General features: G+C 41.7%; 1 protein-coding gene across 1 annotated transcript in view; it reads left to right on the forward strand.

Annotated features, from left to right (window-relative positions):
• The window catches only part of LOC124596199 (39S ribosomal protein L18, mitochondrial), a 38657-nt gene that overhangs the window by 4735 nt on the left and 7908 nt on the right, over positions 1-26014 (forward strand). Inside the window, exons 2-3 of the mRNA XM_047135244.1 lie at positions 15072-15185; positions 16703-16814. Coding sequence (XP_046991200.1) covers positions 15072-15185; positions 16703-16814 — 226 coding nt within the window. The remainder of the gene's footprint in view (positions 1-15071; positions 15186-16702; positions 16815-26014) is intronic.

Here is a 26014-nt window from a genome sequence, read left to right on the forward strand (position 1 = left end):
CATTTAAGACCAACACCTACCCATGCACAAAGCTGTAGCTGTCCAAAGATGTAGCAGTGTACACAGATCCTTCATGTTAACATTTTGCTGCATCGATACCAGTTATTATAATTGCTATTTTAACTATCATACTCATTGCAGAAGTTACATGCTGCAGCACATTTTTTGTGATTTTTAGGTCCTTTACATTATGATTCTCTTCTAAGTAAAAATGGGTCATCAGATAGTACTAGGTATAAAAGAAGTACCTGTTCGCTAGATTAGTGAAAAATATATGTCTGGAGTGTAGCTGTCAAAAGTGAAAACTAGAGCTGTCAAAACTGAAAACTAGATGAAGCTGTAGCATTTGTGACAGTTATCAAAGTAGTTCCTCTGTTGTGGGGGAGAGGCAGATGTAGAAGAAGAAAATATAAGTAAACATGGTGATCAACAAAAGTTTTGCATCATCCCGGTTCCCAGAACTTCTGAAGATAGACATTGACTGTGGATATTGTATCACACACACAGTCCCTTTGACTGTTCAGAGATGTCTCTAAACCCGCCCAAAGATGTAAACTACCATGCATGAGCACTGCCTATTAGATGGAGGGGATCCGACAGCTGATCAGTTCCAGTCCTTCCACCAGGAAGGAGGTACACAGCTTGTGTTGTCTGTAATTCAACCATGCCTAGACTGTCAATAATGCGGTTCAATCGTGTCCACATTGTTACTTAGTGCCAGGAAGAGCCCTCAACAAGAGAAGTGTCCAGGTGTTTTGGAGTGAACAAAAGTGTTGTTGTTCAGACATGGAGGAGATACAGAGAGACAGGAACTGTTGACATGCCTTGCTCAGGTCGCCCAAGGGTCACTACTGTAGTAGGTGACAGCTACCTACTGATTGTGGCTCAGAGAAACCCTAACAGCAACACCACCATGTTGAATAAAGCTTTTCGTGCAGCCGCAAGACGACGTGTTACGACTCAAATTGTGCGCAATAGGCTGCGTGATTTGAACTTCAATCCCGACATCCATGCAGCGAGGTACAGATGGGCCCAGCAACATGCTGAATGGATTGCTCAGTGCATATTCTTCACCGGTGAGTGTTGCACATGCCTTCAACCAGACAGTTGTCAGAGATGTGTTTGGAGGCAACTCGGTCAGGCCGAATGCCTTAGACACACTGTCCAGCGAGTGCAGCAAGGTGGAGGTTCCCTGCTGTTCTGGGGTGGCATTATGTGGGGCCGATGTACACCGTGGTGGTCATGGAAGGCACCGTAACGGCGGTACAATACATGAATGCCATCCTCCGGCCGATAGTGCAACCATATCGGCAGCATATTGGCAAGGCATTAGTCTTCGTGGGCGACAATTCGAGCCCCCATCGTGCACATCTTGTGAATGACTTCCTTCAAGATAATGACAACGCTCGACTAGAATGGCAAGCGTGTTCTCTAGACATGAACCGTATCGAACATGCTTGGGATACATTGAAAAGGACTGTTTATGGACGACATGACCCACCAACCACTTGAGGGATCTACGCCGAATCGCCGTTGAGGAGTGGGACAGTGTGGACCAATAGTGCGTTGATGAATAAAATGGGTGGAAATGATGTTTGTGTTGATCTTTATTCCAGTTTTCTGTACAGGTTCCGAAAGTCTTGGAACCAAGGTGATACGATTTTTTTTTTTTTTTTTAATGTGTGTATATCTAGTATGAGTGAGTTTCCATCATAGGTGCACTAAAAAGAATTGGCGGATGAAAAAGAAAGGCTGTAAGATATGTGGGGAGAACAACCGGAAGATACTTCTTTCAGTTACACTGCATAGATATTTTACCAATATGCAATTATCTTTTAAACTGTGAACTCATTAATAACAATGTTCAAAGCCAATTTGGACAGTTTGATAATAAATTAAATGCTTCTAAAAATTAACCTGTCAGCAACCACAAATACACTGTGGAAAAACACAGTGTTCAAACAGTCTGTTCCCTGTCTCATAGTAATTTTAAGGGTTTAAAATAGGCTTATAAACGTGTCATGAGCAGTCTAACACAAATATATATATATATATATATATATATATATATATATATATATATATATATATATATATATATATATATAATATTTTTTTTTTTTTTTAAGTACCATGTTGGCCATCAGAAGTGTCACACATTTATCATCTCAAAGACAGGCCCATTTCAATTTATGTCTGCTTGTGCACAGATGCATTGATTTATATTTCTTCCTATGTACTTTATTCTGTTGGCAGATTCCACATTCCTAGATTTTCGTAAAGCGTTTGACACGCTGCCAACTGTTAACAAAGGTATGAGCATATGGAATAGGTTCTCATTTGCGATTGGCTCAAAGACTTCCTAAGTAATAGAACCCAGTACATTGTTCTCTATAGCAAGTGTTCATCAAAGGCAAGGGTATCGTCAGGAGTGCCTCCAGTATGAGAGGACTGCTATTACTTTCTATATTCATAAACAGTCTTGTGATTAGGGTAAGTAGTGGCCCGTCTGGTTAGCCGTGTGGTCTAACACACTGCTTTCCAGGCAGGAAGGTGTGCCAATCCCCGGCACGAATCAGCCCGGTTGATTAGTGTCGAGGTCCGGTGTGCCAGCCAGTCAGTGGATGGTTTTTAGGCAGATTTCCATTTGCCTCGGTGAATGCGGGCTGGTTACCCTTATTCTGCCTTAATTACACTATGTCGGCGATTGCTGCGCAAACACTTTCTCCATGTACGCATACACTATCGTTCTCTACCATGCAAACATTAGGGCTACACTCGTCTTGTGCGAGACGTTCACAGGGGGGGGGTCCACTGGGGGCTGAACTGCACAGTAATCCTGGGTTCAGTGTGGAGCAGCAGAGGGGTGAGTGGGCTGCTGTACCCTATTTTGGGTATGAGGCTACAGTGGGGTCGCAGCCTCTCCATCATTTCTAGGTCCCCAGTTCCATACAATACACCACAGGGTAAGTAGCAGTCTGCAACTGTTAGCTGATGATGCTACAGTGTATGGGAAGTTGTCATTATTGAGTGACTGTGGGAGGACACAAGATGACTTAGACAAAATTTCTAGTTTCTGTAATGAGTGGCAACTAGCTCTAAATGTAGAAAATGTAAGTTAATGCAGTTGAGTAGGAAAAACAAACCTATAATATTCTAATACAGTATTAGTAGTGTATTGCGTACACAGTCATGTCGATTTAATATCTAGGTATAACATTGCAAAGCAATATGAAGTGAAATGAGCAATGAGCAGGTCAGGATTGTTAAAGGGAATGCAAATGATCAACTTTAGCTTATTGGGAGAATTTTAGGAAAGTGGTTCATCTGTAAAGGATACCGCATGTAGGTCACTAGTGCAACCCATTGTTGAGTACTTGAGTGTTTGGGATCTGCACCAGATTGGATCAAAGGAAGGCATTGCAGCAATTCAGGGGCAAGCTGCTGGATTTGTTACCGGTAAGTTCGAACAACATGCAAGTATTATGGAGATGCTTCGGGAAATCAAATGGGAATCACTGGAGGGAAGGTGACATTCTTTTCAAGAAGCATTATTGAGGAAATTCAGAGAACTGGCATTTGATGCTGACTGCTAAACAATTCTACTGCTACCATAGAGAGATTAGGGCTCATATTAAGGCATATAGACAGTTGTTTTCCCCTCACTGTATTTTCAAGTGGAATAGATTAGGAAATGATTGGTAGTAGTACAAGGTACCCTCTGCCAAGAATCATACCCTGGCTAGCAGAATATGTATGTGGATGTAGATTAGCATTTTCCTTGTATTGGTGTGAGTCACATTGTTTCTCTTTCTGTTAAGTAAATATATTCAAAATGGAGGCCTGAGAAATAGAGGAGTGTCTACTTAACAGCTGAGAAATGTGGACTAAGGCTGACAGAAATAGTTTTAAAGTGCCAGTGAATTTTAAGTTTTTTGTTGCTTTTTTTTTTTTTTTTTTTTTTTTTTTTTTTTTTTTTTTTTTTTTTTTTTTTTTTTTTTTTTTTTTTTACGATTTCTTCATCAAGAGAAACTATGAAATGGAAAGGGCAAATGCACAATTACTGATGGGAGGGAAAAGTCACTTGAAGCCTGTGGTCATGAGACAAACAGTATACAGGAAATGTTCAGGATGTTATTGTGGCCTAAACAGCCAGATGGAAATTTCCGAGTATGTATAATAATGAGTTCTAGCTTGTCCAGAATTCAAAGATGGGAGCTAAACTAATGAATAATGCAAGAGAAAAGATTATAATGCAGGTTATGGATAGTATAGATGACAGTGTGAGAAAAGCAGTGAAAGAGAAACTAGAGATGAAGAAACATATTAAATTAACACCAGGCGAGTTGTGACAGCCTGATATGAGATGGAGATTTGAAGCCCTAGTTTGTGAGGGTTTGGTGAAATATATTGCAAAAGCTCTGATTTTGTTTCATAGCATGGTTATCATCAGGCTGTTCATGTTACTCAGGCAGCTTTGTAGTTGTCACGCTAATATAAAACACAAGACAAAACTTATGAGGTTAGATGGTTGACTACAAGGAGGTTTTCAGCCTGCAGAGTATATATCTAGATGCAGAAATGTTACCTATCTTGAGAATTTGTCTTCTTTCAGTCATAAGGCTCTTACATTTGGTACTGATAGGATGCAAAGAACAGATTTTAAAACAAAGTTGCTCACATGGCTGAAAGCCATGAGACCAGTTAGACATGATTTTGGCCTAAAAAATATATTATGAAGTTGTGGTGTGTGGTGGAAGGTACTAAAGAAGGCTTTAGAACAGTTTAAGGAAATATTGATCCTATTTCAATCCTTATATAAGTATCAATAGAACTGCTACACTCATGATATTCTTACTCCACAGTAAGATTATTGCTCTGTAACCCTACTACAAAATCTGTTTTGCCTGTGCAGTCATGATGTTTGGATTTTAAAAAAAGACACAGTTTTTTGTGTTTTCAGCAGGTACATTTTTACATGTTTAAAGTCATAATTTAGATTGTTTAATGTATTAAGCTTTGAAATTGCATAATAGAACACTGCAACAATATAATAATTGAATATTAAAATGACTTGTGTGTTGATTTTACTATCCTGTGCCCAACTATTATGAACGGTTTTTATATGTTTATGTAAGATTTTTCTTGTAAGTGAAATCAGTTCTAGGAATAGTCCCTTCAATTCAGGGTGTTTTCTTTCCAGTGGGAGGAAGGTGTTTTCTATAGCACATACAAGTTATATGCAGATATATCATTGATATCTGTGAACACAACAATAGGCCATCTATTTGTCTGCCTCTACTGTGTAATTCACCATTATCTTGTCTAGTGTGTTCACCGCTCCTTTCATAGAATTGTAAACTAAATTAATTTCCAGTTTTCTTTTGGTCTTATCACTGACTTTTGCATCATGGTGCAGAGTTCTTTACAGAATTACACATTTTTTGTTGTTTGATATGTATGATACAAGCTTTGTGTCCTTTGTGAAAGCAAATGTTGATATGCAATTATGAATCTCTTGCCTGCAATAGTTTTGGTGAGATGGAAGGCTTGTTGGGGGTTTTCTTTCCCCACACATTTAAAGAAACATTGTGATATTTCTCTTCCTCAGCATTTACCCTGGCTAGTATGAGGTGAAAAAGTTGTCACAGGTTATGTTATGCCCTTTCAAACTGTAAGACACGTCAGTTACAAACCGTAGGCCTTGGTAGTTTTGAGTGGTCTTACCTGGTCATTTCCCATTATACAGCTTGAATATTTCACACATAACTTACTTTATTGTCATAAAGTATGCAAAACATGATGCCATACTGTGCTGGTTTACTTGGTATATACTGGCTTACCGGGCAATTTCCCCTGAATGCATTAAGTTGCTCATGTACATTTTGGGATTGTATAGCTTAGACCAGGGCTTCCCAACCTTTCCAGTTGGCGGACCCCTTCTTCAGTCGAAAACCCATGGCGGACCCCTACTCAGTCAAGAGCACAGTAACTTTAAATTTCAGAGCGAAACCCATGGGAACTGAAAGCTTCTTAATGCAAGTGCCATGTTCCTAATGACCCCCCCCCCCCCCCTGAAGTATCAATAATCTTTGGTTTAGAGATGAATGAAAACAAATTGAAATTAACGACCCAATTTGAATTCCCACTGTATCCAGACACATACTAGTGGATTTACTCCCTTTGTTCAACACATTACAGCCTGATTAAAATTACTTGGTAATTGAAATTTCACACGATAGACCTGTCTTCCTCCAGGAGCAATCAACGTCACGTCCAAACTGTTCACTGTTGATAAGCTGCAGCTTATGGTCTGTTCACTTCCACTATTTGCCTACTGTTGTGTAAGGAGCATGCATATTTTGTAACAGTCGTGTGTGTGTGTGGTGGGGGGGGGGGGGGGGGGGGGGGTCGTGAAATTCGAAGAAAAATGTTCAAATGTATGTAAAGTCTTCCTTTGGTCATCCTCCCTCCTCATTCATTTCAGCTGGAAGCTTCCCTTGTTGTGAAGGCGATGGAGAACCCTTCTTCAATGATCCTGACTTCAGCCAACGATCCATGTTAGAAGCAATAAACTGGTCAAAAATCGACTTATGAAATAGGTAGTGCACTGACAAAGCAAGTTTAACATTTAATGATTCCTGGGGTGCATACGTGCCAGCGAGCACTGTTATTGGTCGACAAAGCTCGCTCCGTGCATGCGTAAAAGGTTTCAGTGCATCTAGCGCCATGAGCCGGGGCACAAACGACCCCGTATTGCTGCGAAACAGTTGATCAGAGAAGCCGCATTCTCCAGCACTAAACAGTGTATACGTTCTCACTTAGGAACTGCAAAGGCTGCTTGGGAATACGACCTGAAGTAAAACTGCATGTTTTTCACACTCACAAAAAAAAAGTATTGAATTTGATTTTCACATTTTTATTCAGTAATTTTACTCATTATTTTACACGATTTGCTGAAAAGTGGCCGCGGACCCCCTAGAAAGAGCCGGCGGACCCCTAAGTGGTCCGGCTTAGACAATATCTCTATCCATTGCTCCCACAAATCCCTTATATGTACAAACACATCCTGTTCACATCGTCTTAATCTCATTATCAGGTCAAATAACCTGTGACTCTTTTTGAATGTTTCTTGTGACACTGTAGTTCTGAAAACTGGGCAAAATTTTTATTCATTCCATAAATTTTCAATAGACTCATTATGTGTCATAAGCTGCTGCTAATAGCAACAGACCTAGGTAAGCATCTAGGTCAAAAACATATTATTATTTCCATTTATCTCCATTTCAATGTGTTCCTTTAAATGTTTTCAGTTGATGGAGGAAGGAACAATTTGGAAACTGGGTATTCATTTTTAATGTGAGAAGTGGCATACTTTGTTGATCCTGGAGTAAGGTGAACTATATTACGTGCGGTGTAGCTTCCCAGTTGAGATAGGGATTTTGTCTTCAGTTCAGTTGATTTAGCCTTTGAGATCAGAATTTTGCTACCGTTTCTTTGCTATTCTGATATATCATCAGTGTCTTCCAGTGAAAATAAAGAGCCACATTACCAAGCAAGGCGGTGCAGTGGTTAATACTCTGGACTTGCATTCGGGAGGATGACAATTCAAACCCGCATCCGGCCATCCAGACTTAGACTTTCTGTGATTTCCCTAAATCACTTCAGCTAAATGCCAGGATGGTTCCTGTAAAAGGACATGGCCGATTTCCTTCCCCGCCCCTCATTAATCTAATGGGACTGATGACCTCGCTGTTCGGTCCCCTCGCCCTGAATCAACCAACCAACCAAAGAGCTGCAGTCCAAAACATAATGTTAATTCTCTGAAATTACTTCATCCCTATCAGATACATTCAGCATTGTGTCTGCTATTTCATTATTTGCAAAGCGGCAGTTACCTTTAGGTGAAAAAACTCTTAACAAAATATGTGAATTCAAGAGGTAGAAACAAGTGATCTGAGTAGAAGTGAATCACTTTATAAATAGATTTGGTTACAGTGAAAAACAATTATTTGCTCTCCCCCTTCCCTCCTTTCCACAGAAATAGACATTGCATTGTTCAAAACAGCAATGACCTTACTTATTTATACCCAACTGTCTGTGTTCCATTGCTGACAAATTGAGTACTGTCAAACAATGAGAACTCCAGGTTGGAATATCATCGTGTAGGAGAAGACACGTCAAGTTGCAGACGGGCACAATTAAAAGACACTTACGTAAGATTTCAGCCACAACCTACATCAGTAAAAGACACACACACCATTCACACACACAAGCAAGCGTACTTCGTGCACACATGACTACCTATTCTAGCATGTTGGGCCAAAATGCAACTATCACTTGGGGTGCAAGCAGGAAAGAAAAAAAAATCAAGGCGCCGTGGTCACACGAAATGATGTGCCTATAGAAATTGACCTTCTGATGTCCCCAAAGAAAAAAACGTTAGGGGACCAAAGTCACATAAACTGATGTGCCCCCCCCCCCCTTTCACTGCCACCTCCCCCCCCCCCCTCCCCCCCCCCCTTCACCACCCCACCCCCAGAGAACTCGTGCAGCATTATCATGGTGCTATTTGCTGTGTGCACTGTTGCAGCATCTTGCTGTAGTCAGAAGTGTCATTCATCAGCCTGTAATAATACTGTGAACTTCATAATTATTTCCTGGTAATGTTCAGCTAGTACTGTTTCCAAGGAAAAAAAATTGGGCCTACTATTCATTCGCACATAATTGCATACAAGAATGTCCAGCCTCCTATGAATGTAACGTGGTTCTAGTGAAAAATGTGAGTGTTTCTGAGCTCCATCTGTCGTTCTGGCTGTTTACATAGCCATTAGCAAAGCCGTGCTTCATCAGAGTAGAAAACATAAACCAACACTTGAACACTGTTGTGGATAAAATGCAAAACCCATTGACAGTAATGTAGTCTTTACCCTCTCTCAGGTTCTCAAAGTTCATGCACCACATGAATGCAATACGGATGGTATTTCAGCTTCCTTTTGGCTCTGCAAATGCTCACATAAGACACAGTCTTCATATCGACTTACTTGATGAACCTAGCAAGGATGCATGGATATTTTCCAGTGAGGCATCGCTTAACACCGAAGGTTGGCTGGAATGTTCCCGTTCTTCACACTGTCAGTTTTTCTGAAATGAGCAAGTATGCGGGACATAATTGATTTGATAGGCACAGTTGAGGAAAAAGCTACTCTGAAGTATTGCTGACATTTTAAGAAAGTTGAAATAACTTTCAAGAATGAACATATATTCAGTCAGGTTAAAACATATTTGTTCGTACACAGCTAGCTCACTGCTGACCTCAAAAGGACGGAAAACAGCTGTGTGGCTCCCACAAGGTCATCCTCTGGCAACACAATCATTCCCACTGTTAAGAAACTCAATTTCCCACCACTTTTTTTTTTTTTAAGTTGCATAACTTCTGGCTTACAGAGTAACGTTTCTGTGAATGCCAAACTAAAGCTACAAAATAACCTTTTTCTGTCTGAAAATACTTCAGTTTCAATAAGGACAAATAAAGTCAATGAAGGGAATTTATTAAAATCAAATATTTTCGAAATGATAGACCACCAAGAACCCTTTAGAGTCAAAATGGACCAGAACCCCTTAGGAAGGTTAAAATCTTCATGACCACCATCCCCTCCAAAAGTGACTTACAAGTAAGGTTCTTAGTTAAAATTTTACTTGTTCAAATCTGGCTACATGTGCACAGTATTTAAGAGCTCAAGCCCTTCCTGTGTGTTTCACAATAGTTGTTAATTGCTTAGCAAAAACAAATACCAGATGAATGGCAGAACAGTGGTGATAATGTCAACAGTAAAGCTTTGCATGCCAGTAATATCATCTTACCTGTTACAAAGGAAGTTGCACACTTCTCAGTGGATCCCACTTTCAGAAGGCTTCCGACAATAATGAAAAATGTGAGCAATAAACATCTGATTTTCAGGTTTAACTTTAAATACTACATGTGGTTAAAAGCATTGGGACTATGTTGGCTGTTGTGCACCAGAAGTACCAACTAACACCACAGAAAATTGTAAAAAGGGGAGAGAAACGATAAGAATTACAGAAAACAAAGCTGTAGTGTTCCTCGATATTATAGGAAATTGTTTTTGTTTCATCACTATCTACCAATTTTTACACCCATGGATGTCTTAAGTTGGCATACACACTTTTTATAAAATTCAAAACAAATACACTGTTGTAAGTCTGTTTCTTCAACAACAGAGATTTTGTTAAGCATAGATTATTTGTAATTAAGTCACAGAAAGTGATGGTTCCTGAGTCTTCTGGAAATACAAAACACAAAAAACTTCTGGCCAACACAGCACCATGTAAGTTTCTTGAATAACTTACCTATTAGTACAAGAGAACACGATAGGTTCAATTGGGAAGTACTCGACTGTGAACCACAGTCATGGTGTATGAAGACAGCACTGCACGAGACAGACAGGCCAAGTCCATATGCTAGCCAAACATCGATAGTATGTAATAGAAAAGTTCAAATCAAAGTCCAGGAGGAAACAATGTTGTGCAGGGCCTTCTCAATAGGTATACCAAAGAACTTGTTAACATCGACTGGTTGCAATGTGAAGCCACTGCAGTCCACAGCAGCCTTTGAATGTGCTGTGGGCATTTTGCCTGGTGCCAGTGTGTGTAATGTTACACATCCACACCTATACTCCGTAAGCCACCTTCTGGTATGTGGTGGAGGGTACTTCGTGTACCACTGTAACTTCTGCGTTTCTTGTTTCAACCACAAATGTTTGTAGGAAGAACGATTGGTGGTGATCCCTCATGTGAGCACAAATCTCTCTAATTTCATCTTCATGATCCTTTCACTCTCGCAGTAATTCAGACTGTGATGCAGAATGACTTCCTACAACGTCTCCCACTGGAGTTGGTTGATCATCTGTGCAACGCTTGCGTGCTTTCTAGATGAACCTATAATAAAATCCGCTGTTCCACTTAGGATCTTCTCTATTTCCTCTGTCAATCCTATCTTGTACGAATGACCAATATTCAAGTATTGGTTGAATAGGGTTTTGTAAATTGCTTCCTATGGTGGCAGACTACATTATCCTCGGTAAGGCCATTTTTATACTGGATGGTTGCGAGAACTCATCTGTTCAATATAATGTTGTTGTTGTGGTCTTCAGTCCTGAGACTGGTTTGATGCAGCTCTCCATGCTACTCTATCCTGTGCAAGCTTCTACATCTCCCAGTACCTACTGCATCCTACATCCTTCTGAATCTGCTTAGTGTATTCATCTCTTGATCTCCCTCTACGATTTTTACCCTCCACGCTGCCCTCCAATGCTAAATTTGTGATCCCTTGATGCCTCAGAACATGCCCTACCAACCAATCCCTTCTTGTAGTCAAGTTGTGCCACAAGCTCCTCTTCTTCCCAATTCTATTCAATACCTCCTCATTAGTTATGTGATCTACCCATCTAATCTTCAGCATTCTTCTGTAGCACCACATTTTGAAAGCATCTATTCTCTTCTTGTCTAAGCTATTTATCGTCGACGTTTCACTTCCATACATGGCTACACTCCATACAAATACGTTCAGAAATGACTTCCTGACATCCTGACATTTAAATCTATAGTCAATGTTAACAAATTTTTCTTCTTCAGAAACGCTTTCCTTGCCATTGCCAGTCTACATTTTATATCCTGTCTACTTCGACCATCATCAGTTATTTTGCTCCCCACCTTTCAAGACACTGTCCATTCCATTCAACTGCTCTTCCAAGTCCTTTGCTGTCTGTGGTAGAATTACAATATCATCGGCAAACCTCAAAGTTTTTATTTGTTCTCTATGGATTTTAATACCTACTCCGAACTTTTCTTTTGCTTCCTTTATTGCTTGCTCAATATACAGATTGAATAACATTGGGGATAGGCTACAACCCTGTCTCACTCCCTTCCCAACCACTGCTTCCCTTTCATACCCCTCGACTCGTATGACTGCCATCTGCTTTCTGTACAAATTCTAAATAGCCTATCGCTCCCTGTATTTTACCCCTACCATCTTCAGAATTTGAAAGAGAGTATTCCAATCAACATTGTCAAAAGCTTTCTCTAAGTCTACAAATGCTAGAAACGTAGGTTTGCCCTTCCTTAATCGTTCTTCTAAGATAAGGCGTAAGGTCAGTATTGCTTCTCGTGTTCCAACATTTCTACAGAATCCAAACTGATCTTCCCCGAGGTCGGCTTCTACCAGTTTTTCCATTCGTCTGTAAAGAATTCGCATTAGTATGTTGCAGCTGTGACTTATTAAACTGATAGTTCAGTAATTTTCACATCTGTCAACACCTGCTTTCTTTGGGATTGGGATTATTATATTGTTCTTGAAGTCTGAGGGTATTTCGCCTGTCTCATACATCTTGCTCACCAGATGGTAGAGTTTTGTCAGGACTGGCTCTCCCAAGGCTGTCAGTAGTTCTAATGGAATGTTGTCTACTCCGGGGGCCTTGTTTCTACTTTTGTCTTTCAGTGCTCTGTCAAACTCTTCACGCAAAATCATATCTCCCATTTCATCTTCATCTACATCCTCTTCCATTTCCATAATATTGTCCTCAAGTACATCACCCTTGTATAGACCCTCTATATACTCCTTCCACCTTTCCACTTTCCCTTCTTCGCTTAGAACTGGGTTTCCATCAAAGCTCTTGATATTCATGCAAGTGGTTCTCCTTTCTCCAAAGGTCTCTTTAATTTTCCTGTAGGCAGCATCTATCTTACCCCTAGTGAGATAAGCCTCTACATCCTTAAATTTGTCCTCTAGCCATCCCTGCTTAGCCATTTTGCACTTCCTGTCGATATCATTTTTGAGACGTTTGTATTCCTTTTTGCCTGCTTCATTTACCGCATTTTTATATTTTCTCCTTTCATCAATCAAATTCAATATTTCTTGTGTTACCCAAGGGTTTCTACTAGCCCTCATCTTTTTACCTATTTGATCCTCTGCTGCCTTCACTATTTCATCCGTCAAAGCTACCCATTCTTCTTCTACTGTATTTCTTTCCTCCATTCCTGGCAATTGTTCCCTTATGCTCTCCCTGAAACTCTGTACAACTCCTGGTTCTTTCGGTTTATCCAGGTCCCATCTCCTTAATTTCCCACCTTTTTGCAGTTTCTTCATTTTTAATCTACAGTTCATAACCAATAGATTGTGGTCAGAGTCCACATCTGCCCTTGGAAATGACTTACAATTTAAAACCTGGTTCCTAAATCTCTGTCTTACCATTATATAATCTATCTGATACCTTTTAGTATCTCCAGGGTTCTTCCATGTATACAACCTTCTTTCATGATTCTTAAACCAAGTGTTAGCTATGATTAAGTTATGCTCTGCGCAAAGTTCTACCAGGCGGCTTCCTCTTTCATTTCTTAGCCCCAATCCATATTCACCTTCTACGTTTCCTTCTCTCCCTTTTCCTACTGTTGAATTCCAATCACCCATGACTATTAAATTTTCATCTCCCTTCACTACCTGAATAATTTCTTTTATCTCATCATACATTTCATCAATTTCTTCGTCATCTGCAGAGCTAGTTGGCATATAAACTTGTACTACTGTAGTAGGCGTGGGCTTCGTGTCTATCTTGGCTACAATAATGCGTTCACTATGCTGTTTGTAGTAGCTTACCCGCACTCCTATTTTTTCAATGTAATATGTCAAATAAAAGCACGTCCAACCATATAAATTTCCAGTTTTATTGTATTTTTGCTACCAGTCTCTGCGTTACATGACACCATCTTCAGGCCACCTGATGATGAGTCAGAAGAACCCCACCTCTTGCACAGTCAAAATAGGGGCCAGCTTGCAGTCACTGGTATCTGTATATTTCTTTATAACCGTGTCCCTTCAATCATCACATGCAAACTGTTAGACAAACATACCCCGTTGCCTTTTGTGCTGTGCCTAGTGACCTTGCCAGATTTATGCATAATTATACTGATATGTCCAGCAGGATTACAGGATACACCTCATATCAAATACACTAACAAATATCAAATTGAATAATTATTGGACAGATAATTCTGTTGTGTAGTTTTAAAAAATCGAGAAATTTCAATTTTATGATAGCACTGAAATAAATTTTCAGTGAGAATTAGATGTCATCTTCATGAAGTTATAGCCAACTTTAAATCCATGACCCCCTTTTTCAGAAAATATGCTACAAGCCAAACATTCTGAAAGAGCAATGCCAGGCTGTTAAGCCAAAACTCATCTTCTGAACCCCTACAATTTTGACTCGGTTTCAGATGAAATACCACTAATAGTGATGATGTTTACAAAATTTAATGAATCGTAACATATTTTCCTTGCTGGAGAAAATATGAAATAAATCATTACAGTGGAGAATGTAAAGTAACTTTGTATTGGGATGTGTTGTAGCTGGTTAATGTCATGGTAATGGATTAAAAAATAATGATGTACTGCAAATGCAATTTCTCCGTCCACAAGATCCAAGGTACTTTAGTGATGATTTTGAAGTACTCCTGTCTATATTTTTTTCTTTATGAAGTCCTGATCCCTGACCAGCACTATTCAATCCCTATAAAGAAAGTATGGATCCTGCATGCAGGCATTTCAGGATTTTCCTTTTTTTTCTTGATCAATAGTGCCAAGTCAAGTGAAGGAGAAAACCATGAAGTTAAAGTAAACATGACAAACATAAAGACATTGCAGTCCATTGAAGTACACTTTGTTATGGAAATTCCTGACAAAATTAAAACTATGCAGTCCATTGAAGTACACTTTGTTATGGAAATTCCTGACAAAATTAAAACTATATGCTGATCAATATTCAGGTCCCAGTCTACCATACAATTCTAAACTATCAGACAGATTAATAAAAGATAATTTGTATTATTGTCCTTGTCAGTTGATCAGGAAAAAGAGGTTAGAAGACTGATAGTTTTTTTTCCAGAGCTTTAGCAGCTGTCAGCGTCTTTTGCATTTATGTTTTATTAGCTTGTATATTTATAGTTCCAAGGCTGTTTTTCTCAGATTTTTATGCGCAAACTGTGTCTTATTACAGACTGTCACTGGAGCAGAAGAATAGGTATGTTGTTGCAAGTATTGTACATAATACAGGAGTGATCGCTGTGACAGCATCTACAGCTGAAAATGCAATCCGTCGCCATTTGTACAGGTAATTGCTACAGTGTGTCACACTTTTTCATTAAGAAATATTAGCTGGAATCATATATACTTTACTTATGTTACATCAGTAAAGCTTTTCCTTGGGAGTTTAGTAAAGGATATTTTTCAGCACCCTCTTCTATATACTTCCCTTCATTAATTTTTGCTCCATTCTTGCTGTTAGTTTCAGAATTTATAATGGGACATAAGTATTAGTTTGATGAACACTCTGCTTGATTTCTATTTGAAGACTTCATAATATTTATGGTAATGCATGCGAATAAATTTGTGTGATTTCAGTAACAAAAGTTTACTGATTCTGCATTTAAGACATTTTATATCGTAGAAAAGCACATTCTTCAGTAACACTGTCACAATAGTTTAATACGAGAAACATAAAAATTGTTCCTTTGTTCATGTATGGAAGCTTATATTGATTTAACCACCATATTGGTCATTTGATATGTTTAATTCAGATTGTACTTATTTCCCACTCATGAGAGAGAATAAACTGATAGAACATCAACAATAGTAGGAAATGCTGAGTTGAATGAGAACGATGATATAAGCAAAGAGGGAGCTTGGTAGTTAGTCTGCCATTTCTTAAGCGTACAATTTGTTAATGTGATAGTACTAAGCAAATGTCCCCAAATCCAGTGCCACTTGCACATTGCCTATCTAACTGCTGCCAGGGGCAAAAGAAATTTGATTTTAAAAATTCTGTATAATCATTGACTGAATTTAAGAAATTAAAATGCTGTCATAATATACTCATTAAGAGGTATAGTTGTACGTCAAAAGCCTAGGACAAGTATTACAGTTATAAATAGTGTGTTTATATTGAGGTGGCTGCATAACTGATGGTGTGGAAATACCTGGACTTTATTCATCCAGTATTTGAGAAAAAGTGCAGTCAGTGACTTTAAACAAAATTTGCATGTAATTTCAAACCTTTTGACCCTTTTCCCACTACCACTCCCGACAAAGTGACAAAAGGAAAAAAGTTTATCGCATACTACACTTTCACTGTTCATGCAATGAAACTTCAGCATCAGACACGATGTTTTAATTTATTACTTCTGTACTACTGATTCTATTCATAAGGTAGTTTGCAGGCAGTATTCACATACATCACTGAATGTACCTGCAAAATTATCTCATTGTATAACACACAATTAAGGAAGTATGCCATCATAAACATTGAACTACATGAAAAACTTGGTTTTGCGCAAAGTGAAGTGCAATTCCCTGGACTATATTCATGCAGTGTTTCTTAATGAAATCACTTAGCAACTTCCAACAAACTTTAAACATACTTTCTATCCTTTTCTCAACTTTTTCATGTTGGTATGCTTAATGTAAAATATTTAAATACATTAATTAATTTGTAAAGTAATCATACGTTTGAATGTTTTATACATGGGAGTTCTGTTCTTTAAAGAATCATGGGTATATCAGTTGGCGCACTAATACAATAGATGCGGATGAGATGAAATATCAACCAATATCTCTCTCTCTTTGTGACAGGCCTACAGATGTCTCAGCATACCATAATCTAGGTCGTGTTCTGGCACAGAGATGTTTGGAGTCTGGTATTGCAGAAATCTACTCCAGTCTTTCACCAGATCAAGGTGAAAAGGTTAGTATGAACTTCACATACTTAAGTTCTTTAGATTTCATGGAAAAATGTAAATACCATTCCCAGGCAGAGAAAACATTGTAGCTAAGCATGGAGTGGTGTGTCTTTGCAAATTCTTCCATAAGCATGTTTCGTATTAACTTGCATTTTGTTAGGTAGTATTGAACTTCATTGTGTTGTTGTGTTGGTATTAGTCCAATGATTTACAAGTGATTGCACCACTGATTGTAGTATGACTACATAACAAGGTTGTTAATACAATAAAGGTTAAACGGGTGGTATCTTCTTGTCTTCATATATCTTTTAGGCAATAGTCATTCAAATGTTTCTTTTATGTATCTTTATGTTTAAACATCCATTGATTGCAGCAGCAACAGTCTGTTGTCTCCTTTGTCTCATAACCAGTGGTGGAATGTCTTATAATATACACACAAGTAATGAAAGGATTCATAGCAACAAAGACAGAACTTAGACTTACCAAGGTTTATAAAATTGTGATGTTAACTCAGTGGAGTAAACAGAAAAGCAAATTATAATTAATAGAAGTAACAATCTCTTATGCGGGGAGGTCCCCAGGAGTGTGAGCAGCTTTTTGAAACCATCTATATGGTGATCCAGGTTAGAGTCCCAAGTATCGCATCCTGCAGTCATTCATCCAAGTGGGCCCTCATTTGCGAGTGATGAACAAAAAAGAATTTCATGCAATCCTCTAGAGTCTTAAAATTAATATTGTTTTTCAGAACAATGGTGTAGCATAATGATTTAAGATACTATTCTTAAATGCCGAAAGTTGTGAATTTGAATCTCCCCAGGTGCTATTAATTTTTTATTTTTAAATCTTTATCAAAAGAGCTTTGATCATAATTTTCATTCAATTAATTGGTTTAAATGTAATTGTTTGCCATGTCATTTTAATAATTGTATTAATTTTTTTTAATTTGTGCCAGTTTTTCTTCCTATCATTCTTTTTTTTTTCTATCAGGAATCAGTATTCATATGATTTTAATTATTTTATACATTACATTTGATTTAGTTTATTTCATTGTATCTTTTTTTTTATTTTCTTCCATGTTACCTCATTCATTATTTTTATGTCTCTTTTTGCTTGAATTTAATTTTATTTATGATTCTGTCTTTGTTTTAAATCATTGTGTGCATTTCTTAGACCATATTGCAACAAGAATTTATGTTGTAAATGCTTGTATAATTACCATCTGAAGAAATCCTACATCTTATAATGAAAAATATAGGAAAGGCAACCAACCACTTGCTTAATAATTCACTGTGTCTGTGGTAGTGTAGCTTCGGGTGTCTGTATGGTTGTGTTTTGTGTATTTTCTGCTAGAAGAAGAGATGGACCTCAAAAGCTAGTAAATACTTTATTCTGTTACGTGTGTCAATGACCCACACTTCAGTCTGCTACAGATGAATAATTCATTTTTTGTCTTCTGACTCATAGAGAAATATCCTAAATGAAAAAATAATGATAGGAAGAAAAAATGAGAGCAAATAACAAAATTAATAATGTTTCCTAGAAGAAGGTGTAATTGGTGAATGACGAACACTAACTTCACGTAACGAATTTTTATTCAGCACTTGATGAACATACAGGAGCACGGAGTGAACTACCTCTGGCCAGAACACATACAGTATATATAGAGCTACAGAACATTCCAGTACAGTGATTCATGACATTTGTGGATACTTCTAGAATGTACTCGAACCGAATACAGAAATTAATATTGTACAGTCCATGTGAATTTTGAACTCACGACCCTCCGTGCAACAGTTTAGTAACATAACCACTACACCACAGTGCTACTCAGCTTCTTCTGCAACATTGCTCCCTCCTTAAGAGAACAGCATCTCGTTGTTATGTCCTCCTAGTCCGGGAATGAGTCTCCTAGTCCGGGAATGAGTCATCGGTCCTGCATACTCCAACTCCTGATGACTGATTCTCACTCTGGTGGTGATCATCTTAGAACTTCTTTTGCCACTATTCTTTTCGTCACCTTTCCACTTGTTGCCTGTCGCTGAAGCTTCGAATTCACCCTGGGTTGCAGGATCCTTATAGGGCTTCATTCAAAGGATGTGGACCGTATCTCTGATATTTCGTCACCTTGTGTTTGGGGTAGCCCCCAGGGGCTCAGCATTCGTTTGCTGGGTACGGGCTTGGCGACCCCGGGGTTCCTGAGCTGGGGACTGGTAAGCGCCGCCAGTCCCCTGTCACCGTAACCTCTAAGCATACTTCAACGACCACCGTGCGGCGCGGCGGTGGAATGTTGTGTGTCTCAGGGAATGGGGATCTTGGCTTGACCGCCCGGATCACGAGGATGGAATAAACCTCTATAAAAAAAAACCCTCAATCTCAAGGTGTGCTGCGCGCTGATGAGATGCATGGCTGTTGAGGTGGAACAGTCGATAGCGGGCAACCTCTGGGGCACCTGCCACACCCCAGTTGTATAGGGCTTACTCAGGCATGCGGGGCTCTGTCTGAGCGGACCTTTAGTTCCCTAGCTGCTCGTGGGATCGAGATGGAACCCTCGAACTTTTCTTTTCCTCCCAGCGGAAAGGGTGGGCCGCTGGTAAGTTCTAACACCCAATCTAACAAGAGGGCTCGTGTAGCCAGTCCTCCTGATTCAGGTACTAGTAACAGAACGCATTCTGCTTCTCAGAATGTGTTTCTCATAATTAAAAGAAAAGATGGGAGTTTTGACAAAGTTTCGCCATTTTATATACAGAAGGGCTTAGAGGGTATTGCTGGCACGTTAAAGTCTGTAAAGCGCCTGCGCAATGGCACCTTGCTGGTTGAAACATCTAGCTTCCAGCAAGTCCAGAACCTTCAGAAGGCACACTTTCTTGGGGAGTTTGCGATAGAGACTGACTTTCACAACACCTTGAACTACAGCAAGGGTGTTGTGACTTGCAGAGATCTCGTCGACATTCCCCAAGACGAACTGAAGTCTGAATGGTCCCGGGAAGGAATTGTGGACGTGCAACACGTTATGAAACGGGTGGATGGTGCTCTCATAAAAACTGACTCATTTATTCTTACATTTAACAGCACCAAATTGCCAGAGCATGTGAAGGCAGGTTTCCTACGTCTCAGTGTACGGCCTTATTACCCCAACCCCATGCGGTGTTTTAAATGCCAACACTTTGGCCACACTACTCTCGGCTGTAAAGGGGAAGCCACTTGTGGGAAATGTGGTAAAGCCGCTCATGAGGGAGTTGATTGCTTCTCTCCTCCCAAGTGTGTGAACTGCTCTGGGGATCACCCTGTGTGGAGTAGGGAATGCAGAGTTTTCCTTGAGGAACGGAAGATCCAGGAACTTAAAACCACTAAACGCATCCCGTATGGTGAGGCAAAGAAAATCTACAAGTCCATGCAGCCGCCCACGTTCGCTGCCTCCTTTTCTTCCGTTCTGAAACAGCCTGTCTTGAAAACCGATGCCGCTACCCAAACGGAGGTTGCTGCTGTCAGCACTAGCACCTGCGTTTGTCAGTGTACATGTGCTGCTGCCGTTCCTGTGAAGCCTGCTGCTCCCTCCCGGCCTTCTGACCAGGCTGTAGTAGCTGACATCATGGAACTTCCTGCCCCTTCCCGGGTCCAGTCTTGTGTACTGCCTAGTGCTGGTACACCCCCTACTGCTTCTGAGGTTTTGGCTCCAATGCCACCTCAGGCCAGAAAATCGAAGCCAAAGACAAAGGTGAAGACTCGCCCACTAAAGGAGACTGAAGTTCTACAGTCTGCTGATGTGGATGTCATTCTCTCTGACGTCTCTCTCGACTCCTCTTCTGAGGCGATGGAGGTAGATGTCAGACTGGGGCAATCGTCTCGCCCCAAAACTGAGCCTCCACCTGTTGTGGGCTCTCCTCCCCGACAGAAAGTGCGACTGAAGGTACTCCCGCCCTGATAGATGGCTCCCATTATTCAGTGGAACATGAATGGATTCCGGGCACATGTGGAGGAACTGCACCTCCTAGCACAGCAACGCCCCCTGTGCTTGTGTTTACAGGAAACACATCTCAAACAATCTGATGCTCCTGTACTCAGGGGCTATAGGTTGTATCGCAAAGATGACCTGACTGGAGACAGGGCCAAAGGCGGAGTCGCCGTGTTTGTCGATAATGACCACCACTCCTCTGCTCTCCCCCTGGATACTGACCTGCAAGCAGTTGCAGTTGCAATTTATTCCGGTCGGAGGCTTACCGTTTGCTCCCTTTATTTACCCCCTCTGGATGCAGTGAACTTAGAGGCTCTCACAAACCTTATCGACCAACTCCCCCGCCCATTTCTCCTCCTGGGAGACTTCAATGCCCATCATGTCCTGTGGGGCTCCACTTCTCTTTGTGCTCGAGGTCGAATTTTGGAGGGCCTCCTAACATCTCAAGTGTTGTGCATCCTCAACACAGGTACTCCGACTCATTTCTCTAGTGCTACGGGGTCATTCTCAGCCATTGACCTATCTTTCTGCTCTCCAACCCTCACTGACTCCGTTCACTGGGAGGTCATTGACGACCTACATTCCAGCGATCACTTCCCTATCCGCATTGATCTCCTGGATGGTGTATTGCTGGAGCAGCGGCCACCATCGTGGATGATTGGCAGGGCTAACTGGCCACTGTTCACTCGGTTGGCTGTCTTTGACCGCCACACCAGCGTACAGGAATGGGTGGATCACATCACGCTTGTGATCCACCATGCTGCTGACCTGTCCATACCACAGTCTTCTGGCACTCTTAAGCGGCGCCTTGTGCCTTGGTGGACAGAAGAGTGCCGTTCAGCCATCCGTGACAGGCGTGCGGCTCTTCGCCGATTTAAATGCCGCCCAACAACGGTCAATCTTACCGCCTTTCGTATCGCGAGAGCCAGGGCACGCCGTGTCATTAAAGAGAGCAAGAAAAGGTCATGGCAGGAGTTTCTGGACTCCATCAACCGTTCCACTTGTTCCACAAAGGTATGGGAAGCCATCCGGAGGATTTCCGGTAAACGCAGCCGTTTACCAATAGCTGCAGTCCTGAACCAGGGATGCCTCCAAACGACACCCAGCGCCATAGCTCAGTCGCTGGCAGAGCATTTTGCACAAAGTACTGCCACTGCAACCCAGGATCCAGCGTTTCGTCGCTACCGTGCGACTGTCGAAAGAGCGAATTTGAACTTTCGGTCGAACGGTTCTGAGGCCTACAACTCCCCTTTCTCCATGTGGGAACTTGAGTCGGCTCTTACTGAGACTTCTGACACTGCACCAGGTTACGACCGCATCTGGTACTCCATGCTTAGACATCTTCCAGCGGCGTCAAAGGAAATCCTCCTTGAATGTTTTAATCTCATATGGCACACGGGAGTGTTCCCACCCTCGTGGAGGGAGGCAATCCTCATCCCTCTCCTCAAACCAGGAAAGGACCGCACATGTCCCAGTAGTTATCGTAGTATCGCCTTGACAAGCTGTGTCGGAAAGACCCTGGAACGGATGGTTAACCGTCGTCTGGTCTGGCTGCTAGAGACCAGACAGCTCCTTAGCCGCTTTCAGTGTGGATTCCGAAAATTTCGATCCACAGTCGACAACCTGACCCTCCTCGAGGCGGCTATTCAGCAGGCTTTCCTCCATCAGCATCACTGTATCGGTATTTTCTTTGATATCAGTAAGGCATATGATACTACTTGGAGACACTGTATTCTTGCACAACTGCATCAATGGGGCTTTCGTGGCCGCCTCCCTATTTTCATTCGGTCTTTCCTGTCTCAGCGGTTTTTTCGGACCCGCGTTGGTAACACACTGTCTGATCGCTTTGAGCAAGAGAACGGTGTCCCCCAGGGCAGTGTTTTAAGCGTTACCCTCTTTGCCATAGCAATCAACAGTATAACGTCTACAGTGCGGAGTCCAGTACAGTGCTCCTTGTTTGTGGACGACTTTGCTGTTTTCTGTTCCTCCTCTAGTGTTGCATCCGCGAGCCGTCAATTGCAACTAACGGTGCGGCGGTTAGAGGAGTGGGCTGCAAAGACGGGTTTTAGGTTTTCTGCCGATAAGTATGTTTGTGTTCATTTTAATCGTTCTCGTCGTCTTTTTACGTTGCCTGCCTTGCATATGGGGGATACTGTCCTACAGTTTGGAGACACAGTGCGGTTTCTAGGCCTAATTTTTGACTCCAGGTTGTCATGGTTGCCACACCTACGTGACTTGAAAGCCAGAACGCTGAAGGCACTGAACATCCTCAAGTGCCTCAGCCACAGGTCTTGGGGAGCGGACAGGGCGCGTCTCCTTCAGTTTTATCGAGCTTTCGTGCGCTCACGGCTGGACTATGGCTGCACAGTATATGGGTCAGCGAGGCCGTCTTATTTGCGGATCCTTGACGCTGTTCACCATGCTGGGATTCGACTGGCTACAGGTGCTTATCGGACCAGTCCCGTACCCAGCCTCTGTGCTGAGGCTGGCGAACCGCCACTTACCATCCGGCGGCAGCTCCTGCTGGTGCGCCAAGCTTGTAAGTTTCTTGCAGCTCCCAGCTCGCCTGCTCACCATCTTGTTGCCCATCCACCTCTGGATCGCCTTTTCTCCCGCCGTCCCCGGGCTACGTTGCCGTTTGGGATCAGAGTGCACCGTGTGCTTGAGTCCCTCGGTGTGGAGTCTGTACAACCCCAAATCCTGGGTTTTAACCGCCTGCCACCCTGGTTACTGAAGAGGCCACGTGTGATTTTAGATTTATTGCAGTACAAGAGAGATTGCACTCCTGCCACCGTTTTTAATGCAGCATTTTCTGCTATTTTATCTGAGCACCACGACTATGTAGCTGTTTTTACGGATGGGTCGAAACAAGGGGATGCCGTGGGTTGCTCAGTTGTTTTTCCGGATCGTGTCCTCAAGGTCCGCCTGCCTCAGACTTTTACTGTCTTTGATGCAGAATTGTCTGCGATCTTGCGGGCACTGGAGCCGATGAGACTTTCTTCCTCTCTTAAATTTCTTGTCTGTTCCGATTCACTCAGTGCCCTTCAATCCTTGCACCGTTTGTATCCGTCGGATAAAGTAGTCCAGACCATCCAGGATGCCCTCCTCCGACTACAGCGACTAGGGAAGGTTGTAGCTTTCTGCTGGGTTCCGGGGCATGTCGGCATTGCTGGGAATGAACGGGCAGATCTCGCAGCCAAGGAGGCGTGTCTTGATCCACACGTATCTCAGTGTGCTATCCCGTTGCACGCACTCACCTCGCTGTTGAGCTCCAGAGTCATGTGTCGGTGGGAGGATGAGTGGCTGGAAGTGACTGACAATAAGCTCCGTCTAGTCAAGCCCACAACGCGTGTGTGGTGTACTTCCTTTCAGCCCCATCGACGGGACGAGGTTCTCCTCACTCGGCTTCGAATAGGCCACAGCCCTATGACGCATGGCTTCCTGCTCCGGCGAGAAGACCCTCCATTGTGTGGTGCTTGCGGCGTCCAGGTCACTGTGAGCCACATTTTACTGGATTGTGTTTTATTTTCTGACCAGCGGGCCTCGGCTGATTTGCCAGCGGACCTGCCAACTCTTTTAGGCAACACTCGGACGAATGTGGTTAAAGTTTTAAAGTTCTGTGCCTTGTCAAATGTTTTTACAAAGATTTTAGGGAGCGGATTTTAATTTTCTCACTGTGTGACAAGCTCGCCCATCTTTTCTGTAAGTGGCCAGCCAATGACACATTCCTGTGTCATTCTTGTTGCTCTGTTTTCCCTTCCCTTCGGTTATACTTTCTTATGTAGTAATTTCCCTCTTTTCCTGTTTTCTTTGCATGTGTTTTTCAGTTTTATTAGGTCTCTCCACATTCGTTCCTTTTAATGTGTGTCAGGGCGCTGATGACCTCGATGTTGAGCGCCCATAAACCCCAACACACACACACACACACACACACTGTGTTTGGGGTAGAAATCTTCAACTTCATAAGTAATATCAGACACCTTCATTTGACACAAGGTGTCCAATTATTTTGATTTCTTTTGCTCCAAAGAGACACTTGAGAACGGCCCTCAGTCTTTTGTTATGTGCATCAAATGCTTCTGAGAACACATAATGTCATCTAAATAACAAAGACATATCGTCCACTTCAGGTGCCTTAGAAGATTGTCCATCACCCATTCAGAAGTTGCTGGTGCATTACACAAACCAAACGGCATTACCTTAAACTCATACAGGCCCTCAGGGTTAGCGAATGCAGTTTTCTCATGATAAGCGTCATCTACTTCGATTTGCCAATATCTCGAGTACATGTCCATGGTTGAGAAAAACTTAGCCCCCTTCAGACAATCTAGTGTATAGTCAATTCATGGAAGAGGGTAAACATCCCTTTTAGTTACCTTATTAAGCTTCCTGTAATCAACACAAAAGCGCCAACTGCCATCCTTCTTCCTGATGAGGACCACTGTTGACAACCATGGGCTCTGCGAAGGCTGGATGATGTCATTCATCATCATTTTCTCTACTGCTTCGCGAATTATTTGACATTCCATTGCTGACATACGGTATGCTCTCTGGCTTATTGGTTGATGGTCTCCAGTGCTAATCTGGTGCTTCACCATCGATTTGTCTAATTTTCTCTTCACCTGTGGATTGAAGCATTCAGAGAGCTCTTGAAGAAGGGCAATTAGCTTCTTCTGTTTTTCCTTAGTGAGATCTGGTGATAGTCGAGCTAAAAGATCTTGTCTCATAATGGTAGCACTAATTTCGCCCACAGACTTGGCATAGGAGGTTTCTATGACACTCAGCTGTTCTTCAATTAACGGCTCAGCATTTGCTACGCACATGCGTCTTGGAAGGATCTGTGGTTCTCAGTGACAGTTAACTATCCACAATTCACCAAATCCGTTCTTAAACAAGATGACAGAGGCTGGGATGCCCAAGTTATTCTTCAGTGGTATGCTTCTCTTATATTCCACTACAAGATCCGTGGGTTGATGCAAGGCATGGCATGTGACAGTTACCTTTCTAGCACTGACTGCAGGAATGATCACTTCATCCAGCACACAGTCTCCACACACTTGGATGTGCATCTTCCTGTACATAGTATCTCATCTCGTCTAGCATACTCTTCGAATGACCACAATCTATAATTGCCTGACAAGATTTCAAAACGTACCATCCAAGATTGACGTCATGACTACACTCTTGTGAGACGATGAATTTTAAGGGCTGTGTCTCGCCACTTATACCCACACGAATGGTACATCTTCCTGT

Source organism: Schistocerca americana, chromosome 2 (genome assembly GCF_021461395.2).
Source record: "Schistocerca americana isolate TAMUIC-IGC-003095 chromosome 2, iqSchAmer2.1, whole genome shotgun sequence".
Lineage (NCBI taxonomy): Eukaryota > Metazoa > Arthropoda > Insecta > Orthoptera > Acrididae > Schistocerca > Schistocerca americana.